The sequence below is a fragment of the Chrysoperla carnea genome, chromosome 3, assembly GCF_905475395.1.
Source record: "Chrysoperla carnea chromosome 3, inChrCarn1.1, whole genome shotgun sequence".
Taxonomy (NCBI): Eukaryota; Metazoa; Arthropoda; class Insecta; order Neuroptera; family Chrysopidae; genus Chrysoperla; species Chrysoperla carnea.
Genome location: NC_058339.1, coordinates 69839626 through 69864271, shown reverse-complemented (window position 1 = coordinate 69864271; position 24646 = coordinate 69839626). Strand labels below are relative to the sequence as shown.

Below are 24646 nucleotides of genomic sequence, written 5' to 3'. Positions count from 1 at the left end.
AATTAAATTATGTTAAGTATATAAATTGGTCGAACATGGAATTATTTAATGACTGTTGAATATTTTTTTGGAGTTGTTTAATTTTATTAATATTGTAGGATAATAAGCATACTTTTTTAAACAAACTTATATGGGTGTGTAAAAATTCGCTACTGTAAATTAACAGACGTTTTAATAGTATTACACAAATTAAACATACCATTTGGGAATAGAAAAGGGCTTATAATTTTCTATATTTTATGACATGCTCCCTCATTTGGGTGCACGTTGTACAATCTGAGAAAAAATTATATTAATTTATTAAATAAATAACAAAAATAGTAATAAAATCCCACCAACTCAATAACAGATAGTAACAATTTATCATATTTAGTTTCCGGACAATATTTCCTTTGTATGTACAACATAGTGATGATAAACTATTTATTTAATGTTATATTTTTAAAAAACTTCATTTTAAATATTAAAAGATATGATTTAATAGGTACATTAACAAAAAATATTACTCTAAAGAGAAGACTCTAATAGTTCAATGTTTCTAGAAAATTTTATTGTGTACAGACGAACCATCTCGCATTTCTATTTTCTATGTTTTATTTATCAATTTTCAAAAATAAAATACTATTCTTCGAAAAATGATTACCTAATTTTACAATAATGCAAGAATAAAAGGTTTCTAAAAATTCGATTCTATTTTCGGTAAACGTAAAGTAGGCATTATGAATTAACAAACGTTGGCCTAAAATTAAAGAGATTTTTAACGTCAGTTCAAAATGATTGCCGTAATAATTCTCCCAAATAAACCGAAACGGGTAGAATATACGGCGGTGTATGGTGAGCGTATAGTCAGAGCTTTGATTTAGGTTAGGTTTGAGTGGATATCCTGAGATGGGACGCCAAAGGTTCTGGTGTGATACCGAAAAAGGTTTGATCTATCCCCGGCTACTACTCCGTGAATCATTTGAAGCTGTTTAAGAATAGCAGTGCTTTGACGTAAACGTATTTAAGGTCGGAGAAGACGTTAGTCGTCATGCCTAAGAACTAGTCGGTGACAGAGAAAATAAGACATTGTTTTTTCTTCCTCCCCACTGCAACAGCTCCTGCAATAGTCGATAAACACTGTCAGGCCCAGGTCTTTTTTATGATATTCTCTTTAAAGATCAGCTTGCAGTTCGCAAACGGAACTTCCAGATGCCTGTTTCGCCGGCTTTACAATTTCCTGGAAAGCCCCTGTGTCACTGCACCCATTCCAGGTAGACCTTCATTTGTTCCGCTAGCTCAATTAAGAAAGTTCGGATGTTCGGTGCTACCTTTGAGCCTTTACTTGTAGCAAATTACAAAATTAGCCGTGGTGGATTTAAGGGGTGGCAAAGAAGTTGTACACGGGGCCCCCGAAAAACCACAAGGAGACCCGAAGTACATTTGCGAAGACTAAAACAAGGGGGGGGAAAGACGAAATTGTATAAAAGGGCACAAGCGGGAGCAAATTTCATGAGAAGACTAAAAAAAAGGGGGAAAAGACAAATTTTTGTGGAAGGGCTGCACAAGCGGAACACCAAGTGAACTAATGAAGACTAAAATAAGCGGCCCCATTTAGAGATTTTGGCTTTCTTCCTGAAGTCCGCCACTGAAAATTTGAAATACGGATATTAATTTCAACAAGTTGCGTTATTTATTAATACTAAACTCCCCCACTTTTCTGGTTTATATTGAAAGTCTCATAGAAAAGATGTTAAATGCATTGACTTTCACTCCTATCGTTTATGGAGACTAAATATCCATTAAATTCCGTTTCCTTTTTTGTCGTTAAACTTCAAACAATTATGAATCATCTTCATTTTTCGGAATTCTAAAATGTTTTTCAAATACTATAGTTCCAATTGTTTCTTCCTAAATTAAAAAATATTCCTGGAGTTAAATAAATATATTTAAAATGAACGTTCAACGATATTTTATACAACAAGTCTTCTTTCTAAATGTTAAAATCTATTTACATTTTATGTATTAGACAAATCTAAATAATCTATAAATAGCCAAATGATAATAAAATGTACAAACTTAACTCTGAAAATAGGTTTTTATTCTTCTGATTTTGCCACGTACAGATGTAAAATGTTTTATTTATTTATACGGTAAGAACGGGTCACATATGATACACAATATCTTCGAACATTATTTAACTTTTTAATTTAAATAAAACTTCTCAGCATTTTTTACATTAACTTCCATAAATAATTAAATTTTTTTATTTACTTAATTTTATTACATTTAAAAAAATGATGACTCCATTCTGATTTAATGTCTTCAAAAAAAAATCTCTGTTTTAGACAACAACATATGAAACAAGATATTTTATGTTTTGTTCCCAAATTCCAGATGTTTGCTAAAATTAAATATTATGTAATTCCAACAATATAATAACGTGTCCTTGAAAAATAATTTGAATTATTTTTTCTTTATTCTGGAGGGATCTGAGCGGAGATTGTAATTGTTAGTACAAATAAATTCTGATAAGATAACAATGTTTTAGATATAGGAAATTGTCAACATCTGTCAAGCTGCCCTCTTATAAGATAGCCCAGGACTACTGATCTGCCCTAATTAAATTGGCAGCTAGTTTTGTGCTAGTGCCCATGTCAGATTTACATAAATGTAAATCTGGAATGGAAATTTCAAGGAAGTGATAAAGCCGATAAGCTCATCAGCACCAGTCAAAATTATCGGATGCAAGCATTATTAGGCATTTGAGTGTACTCTCTGCGAACTTTTTCCTGGTTTTGAGACGAACATTCTCTCGTTGCCTAATTTTTCATGAAACCACTCATCCACTTAGATCAGTTATTCCTCTCTGATTTAAAATTTATTGTCGTCAAAACTTAATTGATTTTTAGAAGTCTCAAGTAATTCTAGATATGATGGAGGAGAGTAGATCGCCCTTCTTTAGGTACCACAAAAGACTTTATAGTTTAAGTGTATCAAAGCAGCTACACGGTAGGAATTTTTGTGGATATCACTATGTCAGTATCGATGTGATCGCCATACTGATTTGACCATTGAGAGAATAATAACTTTAGCAATAGTTATGGCGGACGAGTCAATGGCGCCAATGAGTATGGGCGTCAGGAATATACTGGTTGGCGATATCACAATACTTCTGATGGATAGCCCAGACCCTATTCAATACTATAATATTTCTTATGCTAACATAGATACTGTAGAATCTGTCTCTATACCATGCCAGCCTAAAACCTCATCTGATGTAGATAGTAATTCAAAGTGGGATTTGGATAAGTCCTTGGTACTCTGGATTAGTGACCGTGAAAACAGTCGTATTTCATTAAAACAAGCTAGACATTTTTACAACAGATTTACATGAAAATAAACAAAACTTCTGACAATTGGTATAACTCATCTTTGAATTATAAAAAGTAAGCCGCCGACACAAGATAAAAACAAACATTCATTTTACATAGTAGACAAGATGATATGGGCGCGACCGATCATTCCGAACTGAGGACTCTCCTGATAACGAATGAAAAGTCTTTAACTATGAATTTTTAATAATACTCTGTATATATTAACTCAGATTTACTCAAGAAGTAATTTTGATAGAAAATAAAGTTTTTTAATTAAAATATGAAATTTTTTAGTAATTCATAAAGTTTGCATGCAGTATGTTTTTATGTTTGGGTTATGTAAAGAATATTTCAGGTAATAGTATTTCAGATAAAATTCGTCTATTGTGATGGCACATAGAAGTTTTTTTTGTCGAAATTTCTCTTCACTACTTTCCTTTTGCATTAATGTAGCTTAATTAATAGTAGTGACACAGATATTAATTTTGTCGTAATTGGTCGATGACTTCTTGCCAGAGACCTCAGACTTCAAAAAACTCCATGGAAAATCGAATAATGTTAAACACCATAATTTGGGGTCTAATTTTTTTGAATTTTTTAAAATTAATTTTTTTACCTTAGATGAAACTTAATTGCTATTTCAACCAAAGTTAATACGGAAATTGCGAGCTGTAGCTGCTTAAACTTTATTATGTTTAAAACCTTGCCCAATATTAAAAGCGCGTTCTCTTTTCGTCAAATCCTCCATTATAAAAACCCGAAACTGCCAGTTGTCATGCTGTCTCTGCTTTTTCATTGTCAACACTTTACTACCACGTAAATGGGCCAACATTCAAATCTTGCGTTAATTTTGGAACGCTCTTTACAATATACTTCTTTTCATATTACCTGGGCAAGAACGAAATTAGTAGAAACTGATAGTAGAAAAATAAAATCAACCGAATTTTCTTTGCAATGCCAGCTCCTAAACCTTCTAGTCTACATATTGGTAAGAGGCATATTGTATGCATATTTGATTTAGTATTTTAAAAATACTAATGCAATTTTTATCTGCATTAACATTCCACTTACAATCAGTTACTATTATTACAATCAGTTCTAAAGCAGAACTTAAATTATAGCTAACGTTCGCAAAATAACTACAAATCACGTCGCGGCACTTCTTTCTTATACTTACTATTTCCATTCTATTTTAACCTTTGTGCTTAGTCATTTTTTTGCATTTTGCATTAAAAAAGTATAATAAAATAATAATGTCTCAAGTCATATTTTTTTATTTTAATTTTCTATGAATTTCGTAAATATTTATTCATAATAATACAGACTTTTTGCTGTTATTGAGGTTTTTTTTAAATTATTGTAGTATTTATTTTATTTTCTGCTTATTCAAAATATTAATCACTTTTTCTGATTGAAAATTAATTAATAATTCGCAAATTAATTAAGTAGCGTAGAATGAATATTCTCTAAAAAGATTGATTAATTGAATTCAGGAAAATCTGTGTTGTAATTTAAATAAATTTATTTCATTAATGGTGGAAGCGATGGGAACTTAAATTGTATACTACAATTATTATGTATAATTTGACTTGCAGACGCTTCCACCATTTTTATATAAGTATATTCGTAAAAATAAGTTGAATGACCGGACCCTTCATCTATTATTCGGTGTGCAGTAGCTTTATTTTAACAAGTCTATTATCTCCATCATTATCTTAAGGTAGTACGAGCGCCAAGACTACTTTAGACTTGTGCTTCGGCTTAAGCCGAAGATTATTACCAAAAGTGCTTTGAATGTTATTATTTAATAATTCAAAAATTATATAAATTTTTTCGAATATTTTACGGAACATTAAAAACTTAATAATATTTATCTTTACCATAAAAACTATTAAAACTGTTAAAAAAGCAATTTAGTAGAGAAACTATCTCTGACTCACACAATAATAATCTTTTTTACTTCTAAGAAATTCCAAAGTCATTTTGTTAAATAATAAAGGGATTGAAAAAATATCCATTTTGCACTTGTTTCTACTATAGAGACTAAAAGATAAAAAGTATTTTTATCATCCTAATTTTATTATTAAATTTTTATCATAATTTCAACTCTTACTCGTTAGTTCAAATGATTTTGGCATATTATTTCAACCTATTGCAGCCGTTTGACACTTAGGTATCTTAAAAAGTTGAATATTCAAATGCGCCTTCAATGAATGAAGATATTTAAAACTACCAACCATCAAAGGTCTAACTTTATCCTATTCATGAAAGATATTCATTAAAAGTTCTTAGAATTTGGGTAGCCTAGTCTGTTCAATCAAATTTCTACGGAACTATGCAAATAATTACTTCCTCGTGATATATTTCAAATAAAGGCGATCTTTATATTGGTATTAAATATTAATCCAACGAGAAGTGTTACAACTGTTTCAAATCTTTGTGTTGTCTGTCTGTGAATTCGTCTGCCACAAAGCATTGTACTTCTAAAAAGGATGAATCCTTTTTAAAAATGATTTATTTGTAAGTTACAGGTGGAAAAGAATAATAATCAAGCAGGTACCCTTTAAACTTTGCAGTGCTGTAACGCTCGCATAAAAAGCCCTTTAATTGCAAAAATAACATAAACTTGAAAAAAATTTGAATTGGGATAGAGTTGCTAACAAAACTGTTTTTATTTTTTCATAATAATTTCATAATAAGTTACATACTATTTTAAGAACTTTTCAAAAGTGAAACTAAAACGTCTGAAGATAAAAATTTGCGTAAAACGTCGTGTGCCGTAATAATTTTAATTATGTATGTTAATATTTATACATAGGCTATTGTATTTTAACATTTGTACGTCACGTACATAGTACACTTCGCCTAAATAACGTTTGTAATCTGTGAATTCTTTTGTATATTTTATTCATTTTTTTAATTAACTTATATTTAATTTACATAAAAAGTTTTCTTGGCGAAGTTCAATATTATTTATGATAAAGAATTGAAATAAAATAAAAAAATTTATTGTTATTGTTTTATTCAACAACCCATTTCCAAATACTACGCCAAAATATAAAAATTATTCAATTGATATTCAATCATAGAAGTAGGTATATGTAATAAATAATGAATAAGATCAGCTTAATTAGTCCTTGGATGAAAATAAATTAAGTATACAAATCTAAAAAGTCAACTTTCAAACCATTTCTTGGTACATGGATTGGAAAATTTGAGAATATACGAAAGTCTGATGTTTCGATAATATAAGGTAGATATTTCATATTCCATGGCAGTAATTGGGAAAAAAGGCTTATTTTGTAAAAGAGTTAAAAACCTGGAAATTTTTATGAGAACTGCTAGGCTAAAGCAGATTGGTTATTAATGATAGATCATCGATTAAAAATCAGATTATTGCTCTGAGTTGACTGTATGTTTTGTTTATGATCAAATCTAGGAAGTCGTATTTATCCTACTACTAATTATCCTACCAATTTGGAAAATACATGCAATTTCGGATAATTAAATATTAGGATGTTAAGGCATTTAATTATAACTAAGTAACTTTTTAATTATTTTTAGTGTTTTGTAATATTCAAAAATAGTTTCTTATAGATTGTAAACCGGCTATTTCCAGTTAACGATAACTTAAACTGTAATATATTACAAAAACCCCAAAATATATGTAAGAGTTTTTAGAAAAATACACACTCGTATTGAATAATTGAATAAGAACAAAACTCATTTACATATATTTTCTATATATGGCCAAACATAAACAAAAAAAGAAAAAGATTTTTTTAAAGAACGCCACTGTGCTCAACAAAACTGATTGCGCACGCAACTCTTTTAAAAAAACACACACACATCTTTTTATTTTAAATATGTTCTTTCTGTACAATGGTGTATACACTATTTACACTAAGTTAGGTAGAGAGAAAAAGTCTTATTATATTAACATTCTTCTTTTTTACTTACACTCATAATACTACACCAAAACAAAAAGAACAAGAACACATATGATGATGAGAGAAATAAGTAAATGTTTTTAGTATGTTCTTAAATAATACAAAATAATAAATGTGATTCCTCCCTCATGCAAGTTTAAGTCATAGCAGAGACGATCACGACTGTAGAGAGTAAGCTAAAGATTTGGTCCTCACAGTCGTGTATTGGACGTGAGAAGGTCCCCCGTTCTCTGGTGGATGGTGTGTGTGGTGTTTTAACTTAAAGTTTAAGTTTTGGTGTGCGTGGGGGGTTCTAAAGTTTTTTTTTTTTTAAAGTGTGTTTGTTTGTTATATTTTCTCGCACGTGTAAAAATGTGGACTTTACGATCACTATGTTGTGATCATTTTAATATTAATAATTTAAGGATTTTAATTAGTGTAGTGAAATATTTTTTAATTATTTGTTTATTAAATAACATTCATTTTATAAATGCACAAGATTTACGAACAGATTCGTCATCACAAACACCGGCTGTTGGTGGTTGGAAAGGAACTAAATGTTATGATAATTTTCGAAGACCGCAGGTAAATAAACTTTCTTAATATTATGGTTATAAATAAACAATAATAGTTCTATAAATAAAATTTGTGCTAATTTAGAAGTACAATTGTAATCGAATTAATTTGAACCTATTTTAAAATGATTTATAATCAAATCGTAATATTTAGAAAATAAATTTTGCTTCAAACTTTTTAAATAAAAAATAAAATGAATAGAACTGAATAAAATATATCAAAGTTTATAATACGAAAAAAATATCCACGAATATTGTGAGCATAGAATAAAAATACTCGATTTGTTCGCAAGGGGGTTCCCCGAAAACCGCATCTTTCTATCATGTCTATCATAGATTATGATTAATATACAGGGTGTTCCCCGAAAACCACATCTTTCTATCATGTCTATCATAGATTATGATTAATATACAGAGTGTATCTTTTTACTTGACATATGCGTGAAACTCTAAAATAAGTTGAATCAAGGAAAATGTATGTTATAACTTCCTTCCATTCCATTTTGAGCTTTTTGCGCGTTTTTTCATTCAATTTGAACAAAAATGGTCTTTTTAGAAAAGCAAACCACTTTTATTGGAAATATGAGTGGGTAGATTTCGCAGAAGATCTACTTACGAGAAAGCAATTTTTGGGTAAAACTTTTCAGTCCGTTTGTGCCTAAACTGTATGGTTTGAGGGAGAATCGAACAAAAAATGTTCCCTTTTTAATCAATAACAACTTTATAATTGTTAATTTATCTATTATCAGAAACTTAATTTGAATTTTCTATTACCTGATTGATACTGAAGCTAATTATATTGTTACTGAATCTCTTTTAAATATACATAGGAACGAAGCCACTAAAAAAAAGTTAAAAGCTAAGAACTAATGTAGTCCAAAAATACCGAACAAAACTAGAGAGCCTTTCCTGGTAATTCAGATTGGTTCAGTTTTTTGGATTAGGAAATCCATAATCGTTAGTTTATAAATTTTGTAATTATTATTAAAGATAGAAAAACTTGTTTTAAAAAACATTTGTAATCAATCAAAAATATAATCTGAGAAAAATTAAATTATTAAATTTTGGTTTATGAAGTTTTTTAATAAAACTATTTAAATACCTCTAAATTTTCAAAAATAATACTATTCACGAAATCTTGTATTGTCTTTTAATGTTGTTTTGTTCAACTCAATCACGAGTTAAAAAACCTTGTACGACAAGTAGAGGTAATATTTAAAGGGCCATGTGGCCGGGCAATAATCAAGAATTTCTAAATTGATTTAAGTTTGATGTATCTCTTATTGAAAAGTACAGATTGATCTCTTGGATTTACAAATAAACTTTTTTATATGCACGATTTTGAAAGGTTTCACTTATTATAAATGTATATCTCAAAAGCGATTTGATTGTAAAGGTGTAATCGGAAAAAATAGACCGAAAATTTTACAGACCCGAAGTATTTTTGTAATTATGGATTGGTTGGGTTGAGTTTATCGACTATAGAGGAGTTAGACTATAGAGGACTATTACAGAAATTTTTTTCTAACAAAATTAATTTAATCAATTACACAATTTTTAGGCTACCAATAGCTTAAATAATTTTTTTTTAATTAAAAAAAGAAAGTGTAAAAATAAAATTATTTGTATTGAATTTATGAATTACGAAATATTGTTATTAAAAAATTAAAATAACATAGTTGCCCAATATTATGATTAGTAATTAATCTGAAAACTTTCGGAAGCTGGGGAGTCAAACAATGGAGCCTAGACTGTTTTTTAGTTTTGTAGGATTTTTACTTATTAGTCTTCTTTTATTTGATTTTACTGAATATGTTAGAAATTAGTGCTGTGACGAATATTCGCATATTTTTAAAAGTTCGCATTCGTAAGAAAAGATGCGAATGTTTTGCGAATATTTTTGTGTTATGCCCCAATTACATCACAATAATAAAAATTACTTAAAATTTTCAATGCAAGAAAATATTATGAGTAATTAAAGCATTCAATCAGGAATTGATCAATTGATCGATAAACACAAAAACCGATTGATTTTCTTCTAAAAAGGACACTATGGCGCCACAATACCCATTTAAATTTTTATTAATGGGGCATACAACAAGATATACAAGAATTGTTGTATAGAACAATAGATTTTATACACAAAAAGGTTAACAACCCGAAACCAATAATATTTGATAAAATAGGTTTTTGTATAATCGGGGCGTTATTTTTAGAAGAAAAATACAGTTTTAATTTTGATTAAAACAGAATAATTTTTGTATTCATATAATTTATAATATATAATCAGGGCCGAAACTACAATAAGACAACTAGAGCAGTCCCCTCCACCGGACCCCTTTTCAAAATAGTTAAAACTATTTTTTATTTTTATTTATTAAGTTATTTGCTGTCGATAATGTGTAGATTAAATTTAAATTTAACGCACCTAGCGTTTGTTATATCAATTACTCCAAACTTCAATTCAATTGATACACGTCAAATATGTATCTAAATCTAAGCACATAAATAAGTTGTTACCCATATAAGGATATAAGTAAAGTTTGTTAAAGAAATTTTTATAACAATAACATAATCTCGATTGTGAACTGATGTATACACTTAGTCTAAAAGCTCTAAAAATATCTTTAGAATCTCGTACATTGAGAAAAACATAATTAGTTTTAGCCGAAAAATATTGAACCACTGATTTTTAAGAGTTCCTATTCATAGTTGAGACCTTTTTTCATAGGAGCTGATCAGGTTCAGAACGGCAAATATCTTTTGATTGACTTAAGCGCGTTTCAATTCTATACTGAGGCCTGATTTAATAAAATCGATATAACGTCAATCTTGTGATGAGATGTTAAATGTGCGCTATTGGCTTTCATTCACGGAGTATACAGTGTGGGCCATTTTAATCTATACACCTAAAAATCTCGTTTGTAGCTAACCAATAAAAAATAACTGAAAAGTTGCAGAGTTTGATGGAGGGCATTGTGTTCTGACATCAGATTGGACCTAGTTTTTCAGTTTTAACACTTTAAACTAGAAAGTTGATCCTTTTAAAAATACTAACATTTTTCATCCATACCGTTTTTTCGAAAATCGTCAGCTTTTGGAGGAAATGCGACTTAAAATATGTCATAATTGCATTTAACTAAAAGAAAACACGCTAACGACGGAAAAATGCTTTAGCCAAAAGTTATCAAGGGAAATAGAGGACATTCGCATCTGTGTCCATGACTTTGACCTACAATTATCGATAAAATTTAAGCGTATTTTCTTTTAATTAAATGCAATAATGACCCACCTTGTATATTCAATGAAAAGAAAATCAGCATCCCCAAACAGAAAAGAAGGCAAAACTGGAAATTATATTCCTATGCTTCAATGATGCATCAATTCAGATTCTCTTCATTCAAGCAACTTAATGCTCAGATAACATATATTCCCATTAAAGTATATTTTACCTTAACGTTTAATTGTATAAAAGCCTACCTTTTTTTGAAAAAAAAATTTATCGTTTTTTTACCCAAACAAATTGAATAGGTATAGTTTTGTTGTTGGACCGTTTTAGTTATTTTAATGCTTTATAAAGATTTATGCGTATAATTTATAAAATGATTTAAGAATAAATTGTTGAATGGACTAATTAATTTTAATTGTAAAAGGATATACATTTTAATTATAGGGCTTTTTTATATTACTTTTTAACTTACGATCCGACCCGCATAATTATGAATAAACATACATTTCGATTATTTCCTGAATTATTCTTCTTGATTCCTTTGAAGGTCATTTGACCTAGTTCAATACAGGTAAGCTATTAATAATTAACAATCGCTCTATTTCTTAAAGAAAAAAATTCATTAACTTAAAAAGTTAAGCGTAAAAACCCTGCAGAAAAAACCATAAACTACTCTTAAATCTTCACTTTGCAACATTTCCAGTAACTCTTTTTTTTCGTTTTATTTGGAATTTAAGGAAAATCTTGTCTCAAAATTTCTTATTCAAATTAAGATGAGCATTTTTTTGGGCTGTATTATGCATTTTATTAAAAATATATCCCCTTTAGTGCCTACAATAAAAATATTTAGCTAGATTTATAAAATTATTATTAATTAGCTAGACAGGTTTCGATTGTTTTGGCAATCCTCTTCAGTAGCATTACTTAAACACTTAAAAATAAGTTAGCAAAATGAGATAAAAATATAATAAAATAAATTCCTGCTCGCCTCTATGCTACCCTTATCATTTCTAAGACTGGAAATCCAACGCTCAGATTTTACCTAATCACCATACTCGAGTGATCTGACACATCTGATCTAAGGAAATTCACAAAATGTTGCGAAAACGAAAATTTGCATAAATGTACTCTATAAAGTCAATAATAGTCTTTCCATTTGATAAGAACTTCGACGGATTATGTAGGAAAAAATGATTTAACGAATGTTCATTAAGATATGTATACGATTTGTTCGCTATACTATAATAAAAGGCCTTTTTTCTGAAAAACACTTTTATTTGCAACAATAGTGACCTAATACACACACATTAACTTATAAAATATCCATTAATAAATTCTTGTTGTTATAATATATAACCATATATGTCCAATAGTTGTAATAAGTTCTACTAGTCGTTATTCGCATGCTTCGCTAAACGAAGTTTCTTCATATATAATTCTCAAAATTTTAATACACATTTGGATAATTAATAATAGAATGATTGCTAGACAAAACCACAGAATGGTAAAACTCTACCTTCTGCCATCGGCGTCACTGTTTACCTTGTTATGCCGTTCGCCCGTCAATACTTTCCTTTTACCCCATTACCCGCTCTTAAATCTTGGATCTGACAGTATATTGTTTATGAAATACAAACATTTTTCATCTCGTTTAAAACCTTTAGGAATTGATTTTTTTTTTAATTTTTTCTATATTTACTTACTAACACGGATCAAGTTATCCCCATACCATATCTTATCAAAACCGGCTCGGACAGACAGACAAGCAGACAGATTTTCTTTCGTAATTTATAATATTATTAGTTAAGATTATGTATATACACCTATAAATTAATAATTATTTCATTAAAAATCATAATCGTGTTTTATTTCTTTTTAATCAATTGTAAAATATATATTCATCATTCTTATTTTACAATACTAGAATCAATAATACATTACCTACCAGTCAAGCAGATATAGTTAAAAACTTTTATAGCGACAATAAATCGGAATAACGCTAACATACTTAATGGTTCATTAAAGAATTGGAAAATTGATGGGCTCCGATCAAAATTTATCGTTTAAGTATTCGAATTATTAATTTTTTTTAAAAGCTTTTATTTAACTTCACATTTGCAATCAATATTTCACTCACTTCCACAGAAACTCTCGGGCTTAAATTTGGCACGCACGTTTGGTTTTTGTCACAATACAATTTATGGTATTACCTGATTTTCCAACCGCTTTTACCATATTTGATTTACATACGTTTTTTAGTTTTAAATTAATAATACTTTTTGGGAATGAACTTAAATTAAATATTTAAATAAAAAATACTTTTTGACAAAAAAAATACAATAATCGGGTTAATTTGATGATTAGACGCATAGTTTCTGAGATATCGGTTCGAATTCAAGCAATTTCTTAGAAATTATTTGTCTAATAGTCTAATGATCTAAATTTTTGTGATTTTTAGGTTTTAATTACTCAAGAAAATCCGAAAATCGAGAATCAAATTTTTTATTTTATTTTTAAACGAAATCATAATTTGTTTTAATTTTTTAGTCAAATCGTAAAAAATTACCTAAAATTAATTTTCGATTTGGATAATCAATATTAAAGATAATTAATACTAAAAAAGCAGGACGATTCGTTTGGTCAAATATTCTTTATCTGACCAAAAATGAGTTGATAAGCGTTTTCACTATATATATTAACCAAACTCTTTATATAATTATTAATCAATAATTTTTAATAAAACAAAAAATATATAATTTTTTTTTTAATTTATAAAATTTATTATCCTAAGAATTTATATGTTCTAAGAATGCGAATACTTTTTTTTTAACTAGTATGAATGAATTTTATTTAATGAGTTTTTATCAAAAAAAAAAATGTTTTAGAATAAAAATGGAACATATTTAAGTAAGATATACTCATTTTTTTTTAGTATGATAAAAGTTGAACTAGTAAAGTTAGTTGACCCTTTCTTTTAAAAAAAATTATGTAAAAAACAGATAAATTCGTTATTGTTTTACAAAATTTTTGATATTTTTCTATAAAAAAAAAAAGTTTTAAAAATATGTGTTTTATCAAAAATTTTTTTCTTTTAAGGAGATCCTCTCTTTAATAAGGTAATTTAAAAAAAAATTTACATGAATTCAAATGGTTGCAAAATGAATATTCATAGATATTTTAATTAGGCAAAGAATAATGATAATTCTTAATGTGATCTCTTAATTTAGGAAACCTATTTATAATTATATCTTTCCCATTTAAATTAAATATTTTATTAATAAAGTATTCTATGAAATTTATGAATTTTTGTCTTCTTACCCCAAACGAGAGGATCCCCTTAAACGTGATTCAGCACATGAGTGTTAAGTGAAGGTTATTCTTATTACATAATTCTTTACATGTGGATATCATTAGTATGTATCTTACGTGTTTGTTTTAAAATCGCTTAGGGAGTACATAATAAGCTTATGTATAGGCGAAATAATGTTCGATGAGCGTGATAAACCATTTTTGCATTCCAAAATTTTTATCATTGAATTTGTGTATTCACACATTAGTACAATGAAACTAAATATCTATAAGGAAAAAAGTGCTGAATCTTTGAAATTTTCCATGGTTGTTTATTGGATTGTAAAAACTTAACTAGAAACTACCAAAAAGTCGACCCCTCAGGAGCAGACTCAATCCCCTTTGGGGGGAGGGGAGTAATTGGAGAATTCAATTTTTTTTACAAATTACTAAAAAATTATGCATTAAATAAAAAAAAGTTTAACTAAAAGTTCTAGCTGATTTAATTGTGCATAGGTTTTGTAGGGAACATTTTTTCGTAAACATCGCTGTTAACTCGTGAGGGCGCAAATTAATTCAAACCTTTGGTGTCGATATTCTCCAAAACTATAAAATATACCTGGACTAGTGGTCTTTAGAAACAATACCAAAAAACAAAAACAAAATTTTTAGAAAATACTTTCGAAATTTAAAACCAAAATTTATGAATAAAAAAACACGGCTTCATAAAACAGGTTACTTCAGGAGTAACAGGTTAGGAGTAATACAGGTTACTTCATTCTAGAGACTCAATTTTCAATTCTTAAAAAGATGTTTAATTCCCATTATTAACAATGAGTAAGACAGAGGTACTAAATATTTCAGTCTTACACACTGTTATTAATAAGAATTATAACATCTTTAAAGAATTAAAGGTTGAGGCTATAGAATTACAGAATCTGTAATTACTCTTCAGAACTTTATAAAGGATGTTCAAACATTATTTTAGAATTTTGATAAGCTCAAAAATGTAATTGTGAGCCCCGTTTTTCTGCTTTTAAAATGGCTTTTTTGGAGTTTTTCCAAACATTAAACTGTTAATATCTCGAAAACGAAGAAGTTTATTTTATTATTTTTATTTTGCACACTCAATCCCATCCAGCGCCCGCTCTATAATTTTCTGCTCGCGATTTTCTGGATTCGCGCTTAACAAAGTACATTAAATTCAATTTTAAGTAAACCATTTTTTTTTCGACTATAGCTTTTATTGTTAGAAAGTAAGAACATAATTTGACTGGACTAGGTACATATAAATAAGAAAGAAGTAAATTTTGTTTCATTTTAAATAACAAGAAATATTTTTATTTTAAAAAATCTGTGTTCATGAATTCATTCAGATTGTAATGCAGTTATGATTTATGTATAATTTTTTTTTATAACCCAATCATAAAAACACACAGCATCATAAAAACTAACACGAAGTACATTCATTATACTGAAGAAGAGTGTGGAGACTGTAGCAAGATCATTAAACTGGTAGAAGTTTATTAAAAAAGATCTACAGAGAAACATATTTATATTATAAATATGACACTATTTTACAGTTAAAAAGTCTTTGAATTATATTATAAGTCTATTAAATATTGACTTTTATATCTATGAATACACAGGTGTCCCCTCAATTGACATTGTACTTTAGATTTTAGAAGGCTGCTAGACAATCCTATGTAACATTCTGAATAACTCTACTATATTATATATAATCCGGAAAAAAGGGTCGATATTGGAAAAAATAGGAAACAGTACCGATTATAATGAAACTTTTTGTAACGTGTTTATAGGACCCCAGGGAACTCAGCCAATTTAACTTAGTCCCAGGGGGGCATAAGAGTCCAGCGGGGAGGGGGAGATATGTAGACCATAATTTTTTTGAAATGCTTATTTTGGCTTAAACTTGTCATCTAGTAGGTATTTTTGGGCGCTGAATATGAATCTGATTTCAGATTAGACGGATGTTGCCACGTATTCCGAAAATCGTACCATTTTAGACCGGAAATTCTACTTTTTGGCACAAAAACGGCAAACTATAAATATATATCATCTAAACTGTGCTCCAGGAGGTATTTTTGATCGCTGATTACGAATTCGATATTGATTTTTTTGATTGAGAATGTTTTTTGTTTTAAGTGCGAGTTTAGTATTCCGTATTCGAAACAACTAGAAAAGAGACTACGATCTTCAAACAACTGAGTAAATTTTCTTGAAACAAATACACTCGATAAAATTACCACTAACAAATAGATCAGGCCTGATTTTATGTCTGGAGTTTCTTAAAATTTTTAATTGAATATTATTTTTTCAAAATTTGACCCTTATTTTAGCCCATTTGCCATTTGCAATTTTTACCTATTGTTTTTCAATTCTATGTTTTTCTAAAATTCATTAGAAGAAATATAGCAGAGCAACAAAATCGTGGACATTTGGAAAAATTTGCTCATTCTAGTCAAAATTTATATACTTTTAATACATTGCTTATACTTTTCTGGACTATAAAGTTTGACGGCAATTTTATGGAAAAAAATGCTCAATAAGTTTATTTTATTAAAACTATTTATTTAATTTTTAATATTTCAATTTGAACTGACACCTTTGATGAATTTCACTGTTTATATGTCAACGTAAGATTGTAATTTACAACAAATTGTAAATTTAGTTTCCAAAAAAGGACCAAAAACCACCCCAACCTCTATCGATTTATTTTCGTCAATAGGTGTTGAGTTAGCGCTAGTTGCAGTGCTTTTTGGTAGCCCGTTTAAAATCTGACGTAAATTACGGTGACATATACATTGTATCGAAAAAAGAATCTTTTGCTTACATTTTATCTTTCCAAAACCAATGAGGAACAAAATTAGACTCATTTCCATCGTATTTAGTTTCCAGTTCTCACAAAGTTTGTAAAGGCCCTCACAAATCGAATGCCAAAAATCACATCCCGATCCACCTTACTGCTCAAAAAATCGACAGTTCATTCATTTATTTCATCGACTATATATAAAGACTTATAGAAAACTTAAATTCTCAAAAAGGAAACACGTTCCATAAATTTACCTATCTCTATTAAAAGTTAAAGAGACTCTTGACATAACGAATCTATTAAATATTGACTTAAGTAAGTCTATGAATGCGTATAACAGCCCACACCACACGTATGTTATAGAAAAATAATTGTATATATGTAAAATAGTTAAATAAAAAAAAACCGTCCCTATACATATATTCCTTGTAATAACAACATCCAGTAATAATCTCAGGAAGAAGAAGACCAAACCCAAATTGAACAGAGAAAGCTATTAAGTCAAGTGCATGCCGCCGCAAAATATTGAACATGTTGCTTGCAGCTGGTTTTAAATATTAATAAATATATATTGACAGTGGCGTACGATTTAATTTTACTTTTTATTAATATTTTTAAGGTAATTCGAATAGAAAGTTATTATCGAGGTTTTCTAAGGCCGATTTCAAAAACTTCAATATTCTGATGTTATAAAATTTTTGCCCCAGTTGCATAAGATTGTAAAAATTTCTTATCAGAAAAACGACCTTTCATGAAGAGGGGGTAGGATCCTTTTTTTTGGAAATTAAAAAGACAAAAATCATTTTTTACAAATCATAAAAGAAACTATGCATCAATTAAAAAAAAGTGATATGCCAATTTTAAAATGGTGTGTTTTTGCCAAATCATTTAAATGAATAAGGATCTATCTTGTAAATCGTTAGATATAGAATAAAAATTTAAATGTAAAAGTTATTCCTTATAAAAAAATAAACAACTTTTGTTTGATACATTTTTGCGCAAACATCACTGTTTAATTTTGGTGCGAAATTTGTACAACCTACTAAACAACTGTGTCTTACAATTCAAAGATGTAAGACTTTTTCTTTATTACCATGATTTTTTATTTAATTTTGTTGTACTATGAGCAATTTCTTTGAAACATACCTAGCTAAGTACACGCTCGATCAAAATACCTTTCAAACAAACAAAATATCAAAATCGGTTTATTCGTTTAGGAATTACGAAGCCATAAACGAATCGACCAGTCCTAATTTTGTGTCAGGGGTTTCTTTAAATTTTTAATTCACGTGTTATTCACTTTAATTAGTAAAATTTGAAAAAATTGAAAAAATGGTATATCGTAAAAAAATTAACGAATAAATCGGGAGCAAAATCTCACGATTTACTAATATCATCTTTTGATCGTTTTGATTCTTAACAATGGAATCGGGCTAGTAAATTTTTTTTCACAAATGGATGGCATCGATAAGATCTGCGCTCACATTTATACCAGGTTCTTTGTATCATTAGTTTCATATAGGTAAGCAATAATAATACTCTTCTAAAAAAAACCTCCATGGTATGTAACGTAAATGAACCCGAAGAAGATCAGATCAAAATATAGTTATTGTATTAAAATTATCTTACCTAAAGTTGTTCAAATATAACGGGTATTATTTTATGAAGTATTATTAAATTGTTGTACATATGACAAGCATAATATCCATTTAGGAAAATTATCAGTTGTCTAGTTACATCCGTTTTAAATAAAACAACTGATAAAGAATGATCATTTTACTATTCGTCCTTATGACCTGTGATTACGTTAATGTTCGTCAATTTTTAATAGAATATTTTCGTATACTAAAACAACCCACAGACTTATGAACATGTTTTTTATTCGAATTGTGTTGGTTAAAAAATCATTCTTTAATTCAATTTGAAATTCATTCGAAAATGATTTAAATTATAAATATGGTAAATCTATTAATATAAAACCACTTGCAATTTCAAATAATGAATTTTAATTCTGGCCTAAATATTGTTTGCTAAAATTTTATTTATGCTTACAACAGATACATGATAATAAATTGATTTAACTTTAGATAAAACAAGTTTGTGCACTTTAATTAATAAGCGGTGAAATAAATGATAATGCAATTTTGTATGCTTTACAATAATTTCAATTAGCAATAGAATAAGAATTATCACATAAACGAGTCGTATTTTATCGTTAATTAAATTAATGGTGACGATAAATTCTTTGTTAAATAAATGTTCTATTTGATATTTAATGCATTTGTATGCAGTAAAAACCCATTGTTAAACGTTAATAATTGCATTAAACTTTTAAAAATTAATATATATATATTTTGTTTTTTTATAAGCAAAGTTATGTACTAAAACGATATAACATTTGCCTATACTGTACAAAAAATGACAATTAACATTAAATAATAGGAGAGCTGATTGTTGTGAATTTTTTTGCTGTCATATATGAAAAAATAAAATTATTAAAAAATTTTCAAGTCTAGAAAGACTTTATATATATAGATCCAGGGCCAGGATTATTATTTTATGGTCATTTCAGAACGGTTTCAAAAAAAGGCTGCTGTCATGGTCGTTCTTTTTTAGAGGGTCGATCATTAATAACGTAAGGATGTAAGGATCCCGAGGGGGCGAAGGTAAAAAAGTCTACATGCCCTTATCGGGAGGGGAGTTTAATCCATGCTTACGTTATATTTTGTAAATCGAAATTTAATATTATTGATCATTTTAACAAAATTTTATTATTCTGTAAAACGAGATCTTACGTAAGATGAGGGAGCGGAGTTCGAGAAATCTTATGTACCCTTGGCTGGAGGTAAGAGAGGGAGTCAAAAATCGCCAAAATCATCCTTACGTAATTAATAAATGGCCCCTAGGAGACGATTAAACAAAAAAAATGGAAAAACACTATTTCCATAAGTTTGACTTAAAAAGACCCACCAAATAAATTTATTGGAAACAATGTGCAATATTTTTATTCAAAAATTTTTTATTAAAATATTGTGAATATTGATTTTTAAACAAGCTTTTATTTGTTCCAGAAATGTATTCCTGGATTTGAAAACGCTGCATTTGCTGCACACATAACAGCTACAAACACGTGTGGTGAAGATGGTCCTATTGAATTTTGTGTACAAACAAATCCATCCGAATCCAGGCGAATATGTCAGTTATGTAAAAAAGGTGATCATGGTAGTGAATTTTTAACTGATATCCATAGTCAGGATAATGTTACGTGGTGGCAATCAGAAACAATGTACGAGGATATCCAATATCCAAATCAAGTTAATTTAACATTAAGTTTTGGTAAGTTCGAATTATAATTATATTTTAAATATCATACCAGCAAAATTATTCATTTCTTTTCATTCATTCAAATTTTTTGTCATTTAAATTCGTTTAAAAGCTAGAGTAAGAACTCAAAAAACTACGAACAAATCAAAGCATACTGTATTTATACCATGATCGAGTAGCGATCAGGGGCGAATCCAGCCTTCAAGTTAGGTTTTTCCCATAGGTACGAATAGCTTCATAGATACGAGTTATCGAGAATTAATCGAGTTTTACGTAGCATTTTTTTCACATAAACTGCCTAGATAAAGGATTTTTGAGGAAAATGCTTTGAGGAAAACAGGCCAAAAAATAGGACAACGAAGTAAAGAACTTATTTGAATGAAAAAATATGAATACAGTAATTTTTACATAATAATTTTCTTTTTGTTTCAGGTAAATCTTTCGATATAACATACGTTCGATTGGAATTTTATTCACCAAGACCGGAAAGTTTTTCAATTTATAAACGTGTATGTGAAGAGTGTCCATGGATACCATACCAATTTTTTAGTTTAAGTTGTCGTGATATTTATAAAGCACCAAACTCACTATTTGCACCGATTGGTGACGATACTCAACCATTGTGTACATCGGAATATTCTGAAATGATTCCATTACAAGGTGGAAATGTTTTGTTCTCAACGTTGGCTGGTCGTCCAAATGCTATAAATTTTGCTACTAATGAAGAGTTACAGGTAAGAAAAAAAAAAATATTTTTAAATTTAGAAAATAATAATTTAGAATTTTCGAAAACAAAACTAATATAATAGGAAGGAAAAAGCGATTTCAAAGACAAAAATCCGGGTTATTTCTAATTTCTGAATAAAATTATTCTTAATGAAAGATTAGAAAATGAGATTTAAAGTTCGACAAAAGTTGTAGATAATAAGTAGACAAAAAACAAAATATTACTCTGAAATACCTTATTCCATAATAATGGTAATAACGTCATATTTTTAGATATATTCTTTCATTCACATTTTTTAAGTTTACCAATCCAGATATCTATCTACTATTGGTTGCTTTTAACTGAGGTGTTAATTAACTGAGCGTTCTCAAAAGTGCAAGTATCAGCACCTTATGTTAGTCAATTTTTTTCTTGAAGATACATCAGGTGCCAGTAATGTCTTTCCGCTCAATATGGCTCACTTCGTCTGAACGCAGCCATCCATATTAACTTTTGGAGACTTCAAGTTCCTTCAAATAACAATTCCAATTCAGTCGAATAATTTTTTTAAGCTTTTACCCTGAGAAATAATGGTTTAATAACTTTTTATTTATTTGGGTAGCATCCATATCAAAAGCCTGATATATTTTTAGTTATAAATTCCGGTGTACTTACAACTGTTTAAAGAAATTTTAACAAGAATATAATTTGCGCCTTAATAGACAAGATATAAACGTCTCGTGAAGATAAGAATTCTTTCACCTGGTTTGGCGATCTAAATATAAATGAACCTACAACTGGGAAAAGCAATTTTAACAGTAAATTAATTAATTAATTATATAGAGCAAACTCCTCTCGTGATGATAAGAACTCTTATAGATTCATTCAAGGAAAATGAATATACTAGATTCTACGACAGATAAGTCAAAAATTCGAGGCCAATTTTTGTAGACTATTGCTACAAAGGTGTGGCCTTTCGATAACTCTTCCAAGGCAAAGAAATTAAAAAACTGACCTCGATATCAGAATGTTTTATCCTGAAAATTTTAACAGAATTAATCTTAAAATCAATATAAACTATGATAAAAATAGGATTTTGCTGGTAAAATAATAAAAAATAAATTAAAAAAATAATACTTTTATTTAAAATATAAAAACATTGAAAAATAAATTCATTTTTTAAATGGCTAATCCAAAAACAGAAACAATACAATACATTGATTTATTTTCCCAACGAACTGTACATGTTCCATCGGTGGTGTTATCCCAAAAACATGCACTAGCTGTATGTAATCCAGCACCAGTTTTTTGCATTATCGAACATGTAACAACATACTTAAAATTTTTACGTAAATTTGATAATTGTGATAAACAATAATCGGCAATTTGATTACCCCAAAAATTGACCTAGAAAAATAAGAAAAACAAGTTTATAATTGAAGAGCTTGAGATGAAGATGTTATGAGAAAATTAAGTGGAATCGAGATAATCAGCTGTAAAGTTTTTAACTTGCATAACAAGTTATGCATACATATCAACTTCATCCACTGAAAATAGCTTTATTTGAAAGGTTAGCGAAAAGGGGAAACATGCTATGTTTAAAGGAGAGCATAACATGTTCATCTACATGAAAATCTCGATTTTCATGAAAATTTCACTTAACATGTTCATCCACTAAGCTCTTCAATTAATTCTCAATATTTACTTTTTAGCTGCACTAAAAACCAACCAACCAAAAAGATAGTTGTTTATAAGCTTAAAGCACTTACATCAAGAGTAAGATCTGCTGAATTTTCGCCTTATAGGAATCATTCACAAAAAATTATATCCAAACTTGGCCATAAAAAATTAATTTAAAATATTTTCTTAATCAAAGTGGCCACAAACCGAGAAAATCAGGAATTATTGGGGAATTGAGCGGGAATTATAATATTATATCTGATGTATCTACAACGAAGGAAACTAACCAACAATAAATCGGAGATTTATGTTTTTGAGTTTGAATTACCTTAAAGCGATTTTTATACAAACAAACTTTTTATGATATCGATACCTGATTTTTGGAATTATATTACCGATATCATCCTTAAAAAACACGCAAACACGACTAGATGAGTAGTTTTCGAGATGCTATAGCAAAATTTCTCAAAAATATGTACCGAGTTTTATCAAATTCCGAAACCAAAAATTGTTTGCTATTTTTTTAAAGAGGTCGTCCCCCTTGAGAATCAATACAAAAATTGAGATTATGTGATGATTTCTCATATCGATTTCAAATAATATCTTATAGAATATTTGTAGCAGCCAAAAGAACTGGATTTTCGCGACTTGGACCATTAATCCAAAAAATTAAAAAATCGAAACAATTAAATAAAAATGTTTCCCAATTTTTTTAGTTTGCCGATTAAAATTACAAAAAATCTTCCAAAACCGTTAAACTTAAATATGATTTTTATCTCCATAAATTTCTAAAAAAAAATAATGAAAAATAGGGAAAGGTATAGAAAGATATCGCACTGCTAAATAGCGTGCGATAAAGTTATGGCAAACCGCTATAACAGTAAAATGTTTCCATTCTATTTCCATAGCAAACCATAAAAAGCCTTCTAATGTTAAACTTTACTTACTTTTTCATGAGAATAAACAGCTCCTCCGATTGAAGCTTCAATCGCTTCCTTAATTATTTTTGTAATATCTTCTATAACAAAAACATCTGCATCTTCTTGAGACGGTACTTCCGACATTTTTTTCTTAAATTATAATAAATATCTGAAAAAATTATTTTTTTTCTAGAAATTCCAATGTCACTTTAAAATTTTATTTGTATATTATTACTATAGTTTTAACTGTCAATTAACCGACAGAAATGAATATTTTTGAAATTTTATTGTTAGAATAAAAGTTGAACTGAATAAAGAAAAGTTATGCCACTATAAACCGCCATTGCATTATTATGACGTCATTCCATTTCATTGTTAAAATAAAGATAATTAATTAACATCCGAGCAAAAAAATTTTTTACTTTTAATATAGTATCGTCGATAAAGAGGCTCTACATACCCTTATCTTGGGGGAGGGGGGTAGACTTAAACTCATTCTTACGTAATATTTTGTAAGTAGAAATTTAATATTATAAATCTAGTTCCATCTCGGATGTCGAATGGCTTTCTTATAAATTTTTTATTATTTATTAAAAGTCTTAAATGTGTTTATTTTTATCCATTTTAAATTTTATAAATAATAAACTTTGAGTTTTAGTGTAACTGATTCTTTTCTAACAGCATTTTATTATTCTGAAAAACGAGATCTAGAATCTTACGTAAGAAGAGGGAGGGTGTTCGAGAAATCTTATGTACCCTTACATGGGAATAGAGGAGAGTCAAAAATCGCTAAAATCTTTCTTACG

The 24646-nt window shown here is 28.5% G+C and overlaps 2 protein-coding genes across 2 annotated transcripts in view; one reads left to right on the top strand and one right to left on the bottom strand.

Moving 5' to 3' along the window:
* Positions 1–7426: 7426 nt before the first annotated feature.
* Positions 7427–24646, top strand: part of LOC123294472 (laminin subunit gamma-1) — a 28450-nt gene continuing 11230 nt past the window's right edge. Inside the window, exons 1-3 of the mRNA XM_044875515.1 lie at positions 7427–7870; positions 20282–20546; positions 20967–21268. Of these exons, the coding sequence (XP_044731450.1) occupies positions 7658–7870; positions 20282–20546; positions 20967–21268 (780 nt within the window). The 5' untranslated portion in view covers positions 7427–7657. The remainder of the gene's footprint in view (positions 7871–20281; positions 20547–20966; positions 21269–24646) is intronic.
* Positions 22412–23984, bottom strand: LOC123294473 (dynein light chain Tctex-type 1-like). Its single transcript, XM_044875516.1, has 2 exons — positions 23868–23984; positions 22412–22647 (listed from the first exon to the last, which is right to left on the bottom strand). Exons 1-2 carry the CDS (start codon positions 23982–23984, stop codon positions 22420–22422), a joined length of 345 nt encoding a protein of 114 aa, XP_044731451.1. The 3' UTR covers positions 22412–22419.